At 39.6% G+C, this 14,502-nt stretch overlaps 1 protein-coding gene across 2 annotated transcripts in view; it reads left to right on the plus strand.

The window, feature by feature from the left end:
* CUBN (cubilin) overlaps positions 1 to 14,502 on the plus strand; it is a 256,044-nt gene that overhangs the window by 208,023 nt on the left and 33,519 nt on the right. For both annotated transcript variants that reach the window (XM_070600806.1, XM_008510973.2), the window contains 3 exons: positions 824 to 1,024; positions 3,496 to 3,625; positions 7,428 to 7,645. In XM_070600806.1, the coding sequence (XP_070456907.1) occupies positions 824 to 1,024; positions 3,496 to 3,625; positions 7,428 to 7,645 (549 nt within the window). The remainder of the gene's footprint in view (positions 1 to 823; positions 1,025 to 3,495; positions 3,626 to 7,427; positions 7,646 to 14,502) is intronic.

A 14,502-nucleotide genomic window follows, 5' to 3' on the forward strand; every position in this document is an offset into this window, starting at 1 on the left:
ATCTATATAATTTTATATATTAAATTCAACATTTTAAAAGAATATTTAATCACCTAAAAATGCATGATGTTATTTTATGCTAATAAAAATTAGATTATGAAAGATCATGCTCAGTATGATCTAAATTTTTTGTTTATTCTATTTTGTATTTCTCTTTGGGATGGGTTGTAGTATATACAACACTAAACTCTTAAGCTAATATTATTTGTGTGAGCATGTTATGGTTGTCCGATAAACTTTAAGGGATTTCTAATTCTCTCTCCATGTAGGAGTCCCTCACTGTATGTAAGATTCAAGTTACAGCGGGTTTCTCGATAGCGCACTGTTGACATTTTGGGCCCGGGAATTTTGTTGTAGTGGGAGGACAGAGGGTGTGGGGCTGCTTTGAGCGTTGAAACATGTTTAGCAGCATCCCTGGCCTCTACCCACTTTGTGCCAGTGGTACACCCCACCATGACAGCAAAAAGAAGTCTTCAGGTATTGCCAGATGACCCTGGGGGCAAAATTGTCCCCAGCTTATAATCACTGAGTTAAAGGAGCCATTTTATAAAGGAAGAAAATTCTGGGTTGTTTCAAAATGAGATTTGTCTATTGTGAAGTTCTACCTGTTTTCTCAGACCTGTGCTTGCTGGTTTTGCAACCAGGGTAAACGCCATTCCATCAGGAAAGCAACTCAGATGGCGACTTACCAAAACAGCTCTTGATTCTCATTTTAATTTCTATGTAAATTGCATGAATCTTCACATTTTTGTTTGAATGTTTACAGCATTGATTGTTTCTGTTGCATCTGATTATAATGCTGGTTGTTCCCTGCTTCGTACAGCTCGCTCTGCCGTGACGGGAAGCTGTGTCAATGACGGCGTGCACATTATCAGGGGTTACAGCTTAGCTTCCACACCTTTCGCCACTGTGTGTGGCGATGAGAGCCTGTCTCCTGTCTCCATCTCTGGTCCAATGCTGCTTAACTTCTACTCTGACGCACATACCACGGACTTTGGATTCAAGTTTTCCTACAGGATAATCTGTGAGTCACAGTAATGATGTAGTTTGGAATTTTGTTTCTTTTCTTGAGCAATTTCCATAAGAAGTTTTAATTGTGATTCATGCATCACCAACTGGAAGATTCAGAGACTTTATGGGAAAAAATTATCAATTAGGTGCATGGTCCAAAAACACTTCAACATTTTTCTCTTTTGAAAAATGGGGAGGCCCTTTTTCATAAACTTTGGCTGGAACTACTCTTTGAAAATCAAGTGGAGAATTAAGATTTATTTTGATGATTAAAGTTAAAATGAACGTTTCTGCTATCTTTAGTGTTTGTACATCGTAAAGGTGGCTTTTGGGCCCAGATTATCCAGATGCCTTTTCATTTCCCCAAGTCGCTTTGCTAATGTGAAAAGCAAAATTTTATAAATTTAGAAAAAATATAAGAGAATGTCTTTATGATCTTCTGGTAGGAAGAGGTTTTTTTTAACAATATGCAAAAAGCACAAGCCTTAAAGGAAAAGGGAAAGGTTGATGTATTCAACTACGTTATAATTTGCAGCCTCTCCATATCAAGGCAAAGTGACAAGACAAGTCACAGGCTGGGCAAAGACCTTTGTAACTACCAGAACCTTTTCATTCTTTATAGACAATTTGATCCATTTCTCTTGAAAATCATAAGGCTATATTTTCCTATTTTGAGTAGTCTTTTCCCCTCCTGCAGTGAACTTGGTTGGCCAGTTAGCTGATAGCATTGATCCTACATCATCCATCTCAACTTCAGAGAAATGGGTGCACACATCTCGCAGAATCTTTGGTTTGCTTTGTCTTTGCTTGACCAAACCCACTGCTAGAGGTAGAAAGTTAAATTATTATCTTTCAAGTAAATTGCTATTCCCATCCACAGAGAAGATTGAAAATGTTTGTTTACTCCTGAAAAAGGCCTTCACAATTCATTGGCATTCACAATTCATCCACTGCTACCTGAGTCCTGACCCCCATTTGTGAAGTCTGAGTGTGTGTGGTCTTGTACGTCTGTTGGCACAAACAGAATACAACCGAGCAACCAACATCCCCTCCCTCAATTGTCCTGTTGAATAAAGGGAGGGATTAGTGTGTTTTATTCTTTCGGCACAACTGGTGTTTTGGAGAGTTACATCCCTGCTTGATGTCCTTTTCCTCTTTAATCCTCATTTTCCTAAGACATTGTGTGCAAGTTCACTATGTCTACTAGGAGAGTCTCATTTAAAGAGTATTTTGATGTTAAGATTTCAAGTCCTGACAGTGTGCAAATTTGGGAGTTATTTAGGCATTGATAAGCTTTCAGAGACCACTCAGTCGTGTACCAGATGCAATAGAATAAGGCTACGTAAATCTAACACTGAATTCACTACAGATGAACTCAGGGGTCTGAGCGCGTGAATACTTATGGGCTTATAGAGAATAGCCTTCCCCACAATGTGGGCTCAGTGGAGGCAAAGCTAACAAACAAACTAATAAGTAACCTTAATAATCTTAAGTGGCCACCACAATTTATCATTCCTATGAGATTTAAATGGAATATGTCCATAGATAATATATAAACCATAGAAATATCATCAGAATATACTAACCCCATTATTATTTTAGAATCATAAAATAAAATAAACCTTTCTCACTGCAATGAGAGTAGGGCACTGTCTGTCATTAGATGGCAGAATCTGATCCTCCTTATATGTAAGACCAAGCAAACATAACAAGAACTTTATATTTTTTGTAATGGGCTTTATATTTTTAGCGCTCTTGTTTTATTGACTGATGGCAATAACTAAGGGCTCTGGACTGTTGATTGCTAGAGTCAGAGAGGGGAGTGGGCCTCTCTCATGCTTGTTGAGGACCAATAATACAGATTTGGGCAAGAAGAGTCCTTAACAGTCTCACAACTAAGTAGAAATACATAGGACCCGAGAGTTATGCATTTGAGTCCACAGAGGGAACTGAACTTGAACATCTCAAAAATGATTTCCAATACTCCACCTTATAACAGTCTCTCTTTGACAGAGGAGACTTGACTCTATATTATTGAGGATTTCTAGATAGGAGTCCTTCCTGGGTTCATATGCCACAGCATCTCTTGGATTCTGCACACCTTTTCTAAACTTCCAGTTATTACTATAATCCTTCTGAATCTGTCTGTTAAAAATAGAGAAAGGACACTTACACCCCAACACATGAAATGTTCATTTTCGTTGCTTTCACTCTGGCCATTCATTTGACTCAGACTTACTCTGTTCCAAGCTGTACTGTAAAACATTCTTCCCTGCTTCTCTTCCCTTCCTGTCTCTTCCCCCCACCTCCGTGGAAACATCAGAATTATTTTTAAATACAATGAAGGGAAGTTTAAGTTTCTTTAAGACAAATAACTATTATCTCTCAGGGAAAAAAGTACAAGAATAAAGAATATCTTAAAATTATTTTTCCAGTCTATGAGCAATAACTGTTCTCCGCATCTGCTCCTGTCCTCTGTTACAGCCTGTGGTGGTGTGTTCAACTTCTCCACGGGAACCATCAAGAGCCCTGCCTATTCATACTCAGACTACCCCAACAATATGTACTGTCTGTATAGCATCACCGTGAGAGATGACAGAGTGGTTCAGCTCAAGTACGTAAGACAAATGTACCTCCTTAGGAAAATCCTTTCAGCTCTATTTACAGCAAAGATATTCCTTTAAAGATGGACAGCACTGATTCTCATCAGAGGTGTATAAGGGAATCTAGAGGTAGGGAGAGTGAGGTTCTTGGTTGGTAGTATAAACCTGGGAAATGGGCCTCCTACCCTCCACACAAGCCAGTAATTAAGGGGGAAAGGCAGGCACTCCACCAATTAAACCCCTTGTTAGAAGTTTCCAGCAGTTTCAAAGGAGAGTCATATAATGGGGTGTAAAGTTATTTACCTATCTTGAAATCAAAGGCTGTAGGGAAGGCAAGAGAAGGCAGTTTCCATTTGCTGGGCACTTATTATACACAAGGAACTTTAATGAACACTTCCCATAATCCTCTTATTTAATTCTTAAAATAGTCACATGAGATTTGTATTATTATTTTCATTTTACTGATCAGAAAACTGAGGTTCACAAGGGTCAAATCATTTTCCCAAAGTGATACAGTACTAAAGGAAGAGTCAAAATCCAAATCCATATCAGATTTCCTCCCAAAACCATGTCCTTAATATTTCCCTATGCTGGAGCCGGCCCCGTGGCCGAGTGGTTAAGTTCCCGCGCTCCACTTCAGTGGCCTGGGGTTTCACTGGTTCAGACCCTTGGCGTGGACATGGCACCACAGATCAAGCTGTGCTGAGGCGGCATCTCACATAGCACAACCAGAAGGACCTACAGTTGGAATATAGAACTAGGCACTATGGGGGCTTTGGCGAGAAGAAGGAAAAAAAATAAGAAGATTGGCAACAGATATTAGCTCAGGGCCAATCTTAAAAAAAAAAAAATTACCTATGCTATCTCTCAAAGGGTAAATTTTCTAACTACTTCAGAAATTTATTTTCTTTGACTATCAGAACACCTCTAAACTGGAGCTACACGCCATATGTTCCCTCATCAGTAAAATTCTCCCCTAGTCCTGCTGACTGCCAGCAACACTGATTAAGGGCACGCCACCTCCAGTTCCTCAGGGTGATACACTTCAAAATTGCTGTCGTCTAAGATGACATGTTTCTAACTCTTGTGTTTCAGTATGTGGTGGGAAACTCTGAAAGTTGGCAGAGTTCACGGCAATGTAGAATTTTTTATGGAAGCTTGGTGGGCTAGGACCACTCCTCCGTCCCTTCGTCTTATATGTCTGTGATCATGTTCTGCCCTAAAAATCATAGACTCTCTGCCATTTACCTCAAGAGGCCTCATATATCAAATGGGTCCTCGGGCTGTGAGACAGGTCTCGTCGAGCCTGATTTGGTTCCTGTATCAGATGGTATGTGGGCTATGGGCTGGACCTTGAAGAAAACTGCAGATCCCACCTGGGACTGTTTGTAAGGAAGCTGATGCACCAGGGCCAAAAAGTCCTTTAAATCCTGGGACTAAAAGAATAAACAAAGACTGCCAGATAGCCAGGAGCAGGAGGGGTGTGAAACGATCACCTGCCCAGAATGGAAGTGTAAGTGGTGGTTCTTGTCGTTTGCCATTGTGGCACAATATTTGCTTCTTACATGTCTAGGATTATAGTTGATATGTGTGTGTGTGTTTGTGTATTTTTTTTCTTCTGTTTCTTGCCTGGGCCCCAGGGTTCACCATAGTCAAACATCACATCAGCTTCTTTGGAAAATTATTTATTATGCTCTTTCTAAGAACCTACATTCTATGAAACAGACACCACGCTAGGTGCTGCAGAAGTTGCAGACGTTAGTAAAACATCGATCCTACCAAGACTCTCAAAATATGCTGGCCTCATAAGGTTTTCTGTCAATGGGACTTTCCAGATATGTTCTGTGCTGTCCTGGAAAAATGATTCAAAATAAAAAACTGAAACAGCTCTGAGCCCTCTTGGAAATTCAAATCTTTATCATTCTTTGTGGATTCATGTTGTGGAAGATAAATGTCTGAACACGAATATAGTGTTTGGGGAAATTATCTAGCTATTATTCTGCCCTCATCTTTTACAAGAATGTTAAATGTTACGTGTGGTTAAAGGAAATAAATAATTTTTTATCTTGTTTTTCATAATCAGTCTAAAAAGATTCAACCAATCAAAACCTTTTTGAAAAATATTAACTGATCCTTTTTTTCTTAAGGCTCTTAAAAGGAAGTATTTTCATATTAGATATTTTCAAATTATTCTGTTACATATTATTTATTACAGCTGCTAGCAAAAAAAAAAAAAACATGAAAAAGAAGACCTCCAAAAATGAGGACAGGATATCAAATAATTTAAACAGATTAAAAAAAAATAAACTCACCATAAAATCTCGAAGATAAACCATGTAGGAAGCCTTGCTTGTTTGGGAACTCTGGGAATAGTTACTTGAAATGACAAAGTGTAAAACCTAGATTAAAATACTGTGTTAGGCCGTGAAAGAAAAATTAGGTTTATATCTGTTAGGATAGGTTAAAAGTGGTGACAAACAACTCGTAGGCACAGCACTTTAACTCAACGAGTTTATTTCTCACTCACGTGAGTACAGTCACACGCCATATAACGGTGTTTCGGATAACGACGGACTGTATATATGATGGTGGTCCCAGAAGGTTAGTACCATAGAGCTTAGATGTGTAGTTGGCTATGCCATTTAGATTTGTGTAAGTGCGCTCTATGATGTTTGCATAATTATGAAATCGCTTAACGGTGCATTTCTCAGAATGTATCCCTGTCGTTAAGTGATGTATGACTGTATGTCCAGTGTGGCCCAGCAAGGAGGCTCTGCTTCTCATGGTCACTCAGTAGCCCAGGCTGATGGAAACTTCGTTTCTACATTAGCTTCCATGATCATCACTGCAGTGGGAAGGTAATGTGGCAAGTTGAGTAATAGTTTTTAAAACTTCTTCCAGAAAGACATACACATCACTCCTACTTATGTTTCCATGGTCAAAGCCAGTCTTATGGCCATGTCAAACCTCAGAGTGTACATGGAAGTGAAGCCCTAGCAAGTGTCAGGAAGGCGGAGAGCTGGGGGGTGTGGTGAAGTGCCAGTGACTACCACAGTGGTCTTAAATGTACCTTTCAGGTTATGGCAATCCAAAGAAACCCAGGAGAGTTTAGTTCACTCTTTTCTCTCACCGATTTTTATATTTTTTATCTCTTTTATGAGGAATAACTTAATTCTTATTCCTGGATTTCAAAATAATAATAAGATCACTTTTTTTTTGAGCGTCTACTCTCTGCCAGATACCATAGTCTGATTTTTACATACTGTTGCACTTAACCTTACTATAAACTCCACTTTAAAAGAGGGATACGGAGACTGTGAGAATGAGAAGGGAGCTGTGATTCTGAAACCAGCATTTCTTCCGCTCTATCATGTTAGCATGCTTCCCATAAGTAAAAACTTGGATAATAGTACCACTTGATTGCACAAAAATACCATATTTTTAATGAGACTGGAAAACTAAAGTGTTGCTGAAATGATAAATAAAAACAGTTGAACCTGTCAAAACTTAATCTCAAGTAGACTTAATATGTCCATGACTATACACTCCTGGAAGTTGAGGACTGTATCTTACTCATCTTATTGTCCCCCACAATACTTTCTGACATATTGTAGTCACTCAAAAAAGGTTGACTCAACTTTTGAACTGATAAGTAAAATGGTATGTTGTTTCTAATATTTCCTATGAAGGAAAGCTTGGATGTTCTGCTTTTAGCCTTTGTATTGTCTTTTTTTTTTTTTCACAATAACTAAAGTTATGATTTAATGGAAATCCAAATGGAGAATATCAGTATTAACAAGATTCATTTCACAGGTTCAGTGATTTTGACGTGGTTCCCTCCACTTTCTGCTCCCAAGACTACCTGGCAATTCATGATGGTTCTAACATCAGTGATTCTCTTCTTGGCAAATTCTGTGGTTCCAAACTTCCAGCAAATGTTAAGAGCAGCAATAATAGTATGCTCCTGGTGTTCAAGACAGATTCATTTCAAACAGCAAGAGGTTGGAAGGTATCTTTCCAGCAGACACTGGGTAAGAATTTTGGACGTGTAAATCTATTTTTCATGACTGTTATTTTTCTGCTTTATTTCATTTTTTTCACCTTACTAAAGTTGCTTTCCATTTAAGTTTAGAGGAACATGTCATGTAAAGTTTTGGTTTTAAAAATTACATGTGATGTATTTCGATTTCTTTGTAAAAAAGCACTCAACAAATGTACCTCTCTAGTATACAAAGGTAAAGTCTGTCTACACAACCATCTCAAATGAGACCTGAGCTTCATTTTATCACACATGGGAATGGAGGAAGTTGAGCCTAAAGGCAGGCAAGGGCCAGATCAAGAAGGAAGGCTTCCTAGTCTGTGTTGACTTTTTCCTTAAAATGGTGAAGAGCCTTAGAGAATTTTAAGTGAAGACTGCGTGACTTGACTTCTTGACTTTCCAGACTTGACTTCTGGAAAGATCATAGTGGTAGTGGGGTGGAGGAAGGCTTGGGGGACCCTAAGACCTGAGAAGGAAGAAGCTTCTCACAGAATTCTGGGCAGGACATGTTGAAAGCTCAGACTAACATAGTGGGGATGAAAATAGAAGGAAGAGTAGAAGTCTCAGAGATATTCAGAAGGTAGAGTACTCTGGAACTACAGGGTTTGGAACTTGATGATGCATTACATGAGGACATGCGTTGAGGATGATTTCTTACAAGTCATTTGTTGGATTATGGTGCCTTAGGAGGCTAAGATTTAGGGAAGAAATATTATAGATTTGGAGCATTTTGGATTGAGGGGGCTATGAGATACCTAGAGAAATATAGGAGGAAGTTGAAGCTTGAAAAGCAATTTGGGCTGGAGATAGCGATCTGGGAGTTATCTAGAAGTGAAAAGAAAAGCTAGGTGTGAAGATAAATTGAAAATATCATCCCAGTTTATTCCCACTGCATGTGAGAGATAATTATCTCCGTAAAATTAACTCAGAACTTCGAATCATTTAAAATATAAGTTAGTCAATCAGTACTCTGTTTAATCTATACTCGTAGCATCAGTGGCACAGTCTAAGATAATTTGTATTTGACACTAGAAAGTGTTTCGGTTCTTCCAGTTGAACTGAGATGTGATTAGTGTTCTGAAGTCAAACAGCTCACCAAACAAACCACATACTCTCTGAAGACTCAGATAAACCTGGAAAGTTTTCTACAATAAGAATCCTGAGAGCCAGGCCTGATGGCGTCATCGTTAAAGTTCAGCACACTCTGCTTCGGCAGCCCTGGGTTCAGCTCCTGGTTGCAAAACCACACCACTCGTCTGTCAGTAGCTATGCAGTGGCAGCAGCTCATGTAGAAGAGCCAGAAGGATTTACAATTACTATGTACTGGGGCTTTGGGGAGGAAAAAAAAAAGAGAGAGGAAGATTGGCAACAGATGTTAGCTCAGGGCGAATCTTTCCAAGTGAAAAAATGTGCTCTTCTTAAAAAGAAAAAATCCTGACTCCCAGTTCAAACTCTTCCTTTCTCTTCTCTCCATGCTGTGGATAACCTTCATCCCTCTCATACAAAGCAGAGCTTACCTTAAACTTCTTTGCGCTTGTGTTATTTTTTTGTGCATTTCTAGAGGGAAGCAATTAGACATTTGTGTTTTGAGGGCTTCACAGTAAACTGCAGGTGCCATGACAAATTGTGTCAGAAAATAACTTTGCCGCCTACCCCACTTAGCTGTATCAACAATAACTTGAAGCGAATCTCACGGGCAGACACACAGTATTGACTTAATAGAATTGCCTGAGTAAAGTGGCATCCAAAACACAGAAGGCTATTTTGAAAGAAAAATTAATTTTCCTTTGGAGATTTTTTGCACAAAAGCGCTCCTATATTCTTGCCTGTAGCACAGAATTTAGAATCAAATGGCATTTGCTCTTGCTACTTGCCTTCAAGTTGTTTGTCTGTTCCTTAATGTATTCTCACATCACCATTGAAATAATCTTAAAACACTTCACACAGTCGTCATCTGCATAAGCTGCCCAAGTTAGCCCGTGTTCCCTCACCTTGATAAATCGCTATGCTTTTCCGAACTACATAGAAGACATTTTTGGACTTCTTGTGATTTTACTGAGCTGAGGTAGCGCAGAAGGAAAGGCCGTACTCTGTCAGAGGCCCTGTTCATCCATGAGCGTTGGACGCTTTCGGTCAACTACTGTCTTCCTCGGGTCACGGTTAGAGAGAAGGTTTAAGTGCGGAGAGCGGAAATGGTATTTCAGTACTTGCCGGCGTGGGGCTGTCTGTGCCTTTCGCCACGATGCCTTTTACCTCTTCTTCCATCTGCATAAACGCCATCAGCTACTTGGAAATATTTAGAAGTGATTTTAAGTAATTTTTAATAGTAATTTCTTACTGAAAACCTAAGTGTTATAATTTTGTATTGTATGCTGTTACAGAGCTTTTCAGACCACACATATAAGTTTACTGATCATTCTGTGTAAACTTTTAATTTTGTTTTGTTTGTTTGTTTTTATTGTTTGTGGTGAGGGAAAGAGGAGGAGCAGTAAGAATAGATCGAATTCTAGGGTTTATAGAATCTTTAGTTACAGATCTGGATAAAAAGCTTACACTTGGCCAATAGATTGCAACTTTCACCTTCATTTCATACATTTCAAACTACCCTGAATTTGCTGTATAGACAGGGAAAGCAGCTGTGTGGACTTTCATTTCCAAGGCTGTCAGTTCAACCTGGAAAACAGTATCTTCACAGAGTAAATAACCCATGTAAAGAAGAGACCGTTTAATCTGCGACAGCTCAGTTTAGTTATCTTGATTAAAACACTAGAGTTTTGCAAATTTGCTGTTTAGATTACACACTTGGCAACATTTTATATACATCTACTTTAATTTTTTAGAAGTCAGTAAAGAGCTGGTTTATGTAATTACGGAAAGATTAGGTAAACTTCTCGTGCATTTGTTATATTTGTATTATTAATAGGTCAGAGCAGATTTGGGGGAAATATTCCCTAGTTTGTTGCTAATTACTAAGTATGTAGTGACATTGCATCTCTTCCTTTCTTGGAACTTCTGCAGTGAGGGCCCACCTGCATGGGATGTAAGGTAAGGGAAAGCAATGCAGGCCCTTCCCAGGAGCTGAGCTCTACCTGCAATGTCAATCCGCCTTCCGGGTTCCCCCAGGCGCTCCAGCACTACATGGATAACTGATCCTAAATGACCGATAACCAGCAAAGTGATCAGAATGGGCCTTGGGGATCTGAGGAACCCTGGAATTATCTGCAAATCTGAGCATTTTTCTTGAGGGACTGCATAGCTTTCATCTGATTGTCAATGGTGTCTGTGATCCCATAAAGTTTAAAAAGCCGTCAATCCTGTGGATTTGGCTGAAATGGGCATGCTCCATAGTGCAAAATTGACATTTATCAGGACGTTTTATTCTATTAACTTCTGCCAGTTGAGTTTCTGCTCCTCCTTCACCACCGGGGTCTTTGTCCATGACTGTGCTTGTCTAAAACACTCATGAAGCGTTTCAGACTTGCAAATGTGTTTTCGAACAATCAGAGCCCCAGTTGCTTCTTACTCTCCTGGTCTTGTGCTGGGAGCTGCTTAATCAGTCTATTCATGACATACACGTGACATCAGAAACCAGACTTGTAGATGCAGGACTAGATCAGTGATTAAAAATACGTTTATTTACTGTGAAGTTCTGTAGTCATTTCATTTGTTTTCTTAAGTAATATATTCCACAACAGTTTAGCAAAATGTCAGGTCAAAAACTGAACTTGGCCCCATTAGGTATGAGGTTTGTAGGCATTTGGATCAGTGAGTTGCCAAAGAGAGAGTGAAGAGTTACCCCTTGAGGATGACATGTCCTAGAAGGACAAAGCTGTCACCCTGGAGAGGGTGGCAATATCAGGGACAAGGAGATAACAGTAGCTAAAGGTTCACTTCACCTAGGGCTGTAAATCCTGGACACGCGGCTAAAGCTCTTGGCTCCCTGTTGCCCACAGCCCACTTGCTGAAAATGAGGGCCGCTCTCAGTCTTCCTTCATCCGGGGTATTTGCTGTGTAGAGAAGGAGTCAGGTGGCGTTAGGTGAGACTCACAGACCTTTGCTATGAGACAAAGGCAAAAATACCAAAGCATATGTTTAACAAGGACAAAGTGAATCATGGTCCACAAAGGTGGAAGCACACCCACATGGGAGAGCTGTAGACCAGGAAGCAGGTGGCCATGCCTCTTATTGCTGCACTATGTCATCGGCTGGTGAGATGCTTTAGGAAAGTCCTATAACATTTCTGAGCTCAAGTTTTATCCACTAAAAAAGACCCATTTGACCTATTGCCACTTTCTGTCTTTTAAGAATTTGATGGGGATGACGTAGATAAGTCCTGTGAAGTACATTAGATGTCAAAGAGAAAGATGGTTTATGTTAGAAAGTGATATTGGAGTCCGGGATTTCTGTAGGACTCCATGACCCACCCCACCTTATCTCCAAAGTGGAAGAGGGGGTGACAGGGGTCATTATTACCAACAGGGTCACTCTATGGTGCAATGATTTCTTATTCTTTTTTACTCACTTTGCACTGAAATCTAACCAGCAAACCCTAAAGTACATTTTATAACTAAAATCTGAAACCAAAAGCTAAATTCTAGTTAAATTCTAAGGCCTTGCAGAGGCTTACCACATAACTATTACTCCATCAGTATTGGCTGTATGAGTGAATTAAAGAATGAGTAAATTATGCCTACTTCATAACTACATTATATATAATATATACGATATAAATTTTGTGTAGATTCATCTCATTCTCAAAAGGCATCATGGTTCAAATAGTTCAGCTACTGTTCAGGGTAGTAACTCAGATCACTTTCATCCTTAGAGAATTGGGAATACAGCATCAGACTCAACACTTGTGTCATGTGCGTCTGGTCTCTGGATTTTTACCTGCTGTCTTAACTTCGGGAAAATGTCTCTCCAACATACTGAGGTAGGGCAGGTGGCAGACAGGTGGCAGTGGTCGGTGGCAGTGGGAAGAAGTCGAGGGAGTTGAATGGGGTTTATGTAAGAGGGAATAAGGAAAGAAGGGAAAGGAGACAGAGAAGGCTGATGAGACTCTGGGACCCCAAAGATGGAAAATATGGTCACAAGAAAAGAGAAAAATATAACAACAAGTCAAATTCAGACTTCGGCTTCTAGTTATTTTTAAGTTTGACGGTTTTGGTGCTAAGTTTGATCTTTAAGAGGCATTCTAAAATTCTGTAGCTAAACAATAGAAGAACAAACTTAAGAACATTCAATGACACTAAATACCAATGTGTTTATGTCTCTGTGCTTCTTAGCAGCCCGGTATAAACTGCCAAACCACATTACTTTTAAGAGTACAAGTGCAATAAGATAGTTGAGTTCTAACTTGAATAATTTCATAAATCTCTACTCAAATAACATTCTGTTTAGCAATAATGGGGGTATTACTCGAAAGCAATGTTGTTTGTCTGTTCTCTTAATGTCATTTGCTCCCTCTGATGGAGTCTGAAAATGAGATGAGCTGAAATTGCAAACCCATTTGCAGAAAACTAAACTAAGCTTATTTCCGCCCTTTTTAAGCCTTGTAACTTTCCCTGGTGATTGGACTTCCCTTGGGAGATGATGCCAAAGACAAGGTTATCTGAAGTTTATTCTTTGTGGGTTTTATTGAAAAGGGTTTTTTGCTGAGCTGAGAATGTGGGAATATGATAAAGAAGCCAATAAATGCTTAGTTCACCAAAACCTTACGAAAGCAAGTAGACGGGAGCAAAATTCCAGATCAGCAAAAGGAAAGGAAAGGCTTTTATTAAAGTATATTCGAGCATCAGAGTCTGTGCCCCCCCGGAATGACCACATTGCTGCTCCTGGTCTTGAAGAGGAGGGCTGTCGCTGGAAAATAGAACCAGATGGTATTGCGGAGACCAAGCTGAGTGATAAAAGTGAGTTAACGGTAAATTATAAGACAGCACTTTGAAAACCGCTCAAGTGAACAAGAGCTGGGAAGCAATTATTCTTCATAACTTAAGCCACACCTCAAAATGCAACCCAGTTTTGTCTCAGATAACTGGACGTTTTGGGTTAATTATTTATAACCGTAGATTCTCTGTAATGATCAGTCTCCTTACTCAGATTGGCCCAGCTTTGATGTAGTGTTCTCAGTAGCGTAAAAGCAAACTATGTCTGGTCAACAATAAACATTTTAACAAATTCTTTGGTTGTAAACCAATTGTTTAGAAACAAACATTAGTAGGGTTGTGGGACTGTTTTCTTCTCTTTGTTCTGATACATGAAAAAATCTGTTAATTGGTGTGGTAGCTTTATGTTCTCCTCACTCCCAAGGGGAGACTTGTCATAAAATCCCAGTGCATAATGATAGTAACCGCCTGTCACTGAGCCTCCACCCTAGGGCTTTACCTGGGTTCTCTCGTCTCATCCTCACAACGACCCAGGAGACAGGCATCACCCCACTTTACAAAGGAGAAAATAAGAAGTCCAGAGACTACGTAATTTATCTGTGGTCAAAGCTGAGCTTTGAACCAGGTAGCACTGTCTTCCAAATTCATCGTTTTCCTAATCAGTCCTCATCACCTCTGTGGCCATCTGTCAACATCCCCAGGGACGAAGAAAGATGCTGGGGCTGAGCTTTCTGAAAGGCAAGTCCTTGAAGATAGGACTGACCGACTTTTCTTACTCTTTGGGGTAGATGCCGCTATTTTTCTTCACTTTCATCTTTTTGACACTGCCTGTTTCTAGAAGCAGCATTCCAAATTGTACCTTGTCCCAAATAGTGTATTTGGTTATATCCTATTACTACATAAATATTGCACATAACTAGAGCAGTCACTGTTTCCTCCTGTGCTTAAGGAAAGGAAGAAAAAT

Source organism: Equus przewalskii, chromosome 30 (genome assembly GCF_037783145.1).
Source record: "Equus przewalskii isolate Varuska chromosome 30, EquPr2, whole genome shotgun sequence".
In the NCBI taxonomy this organism is placed as follows: Eukaryota; Metazoa; Chordata; class Mammalia; order Perissodactyla; family Equidae; genus Equus; species Equus przewalskii.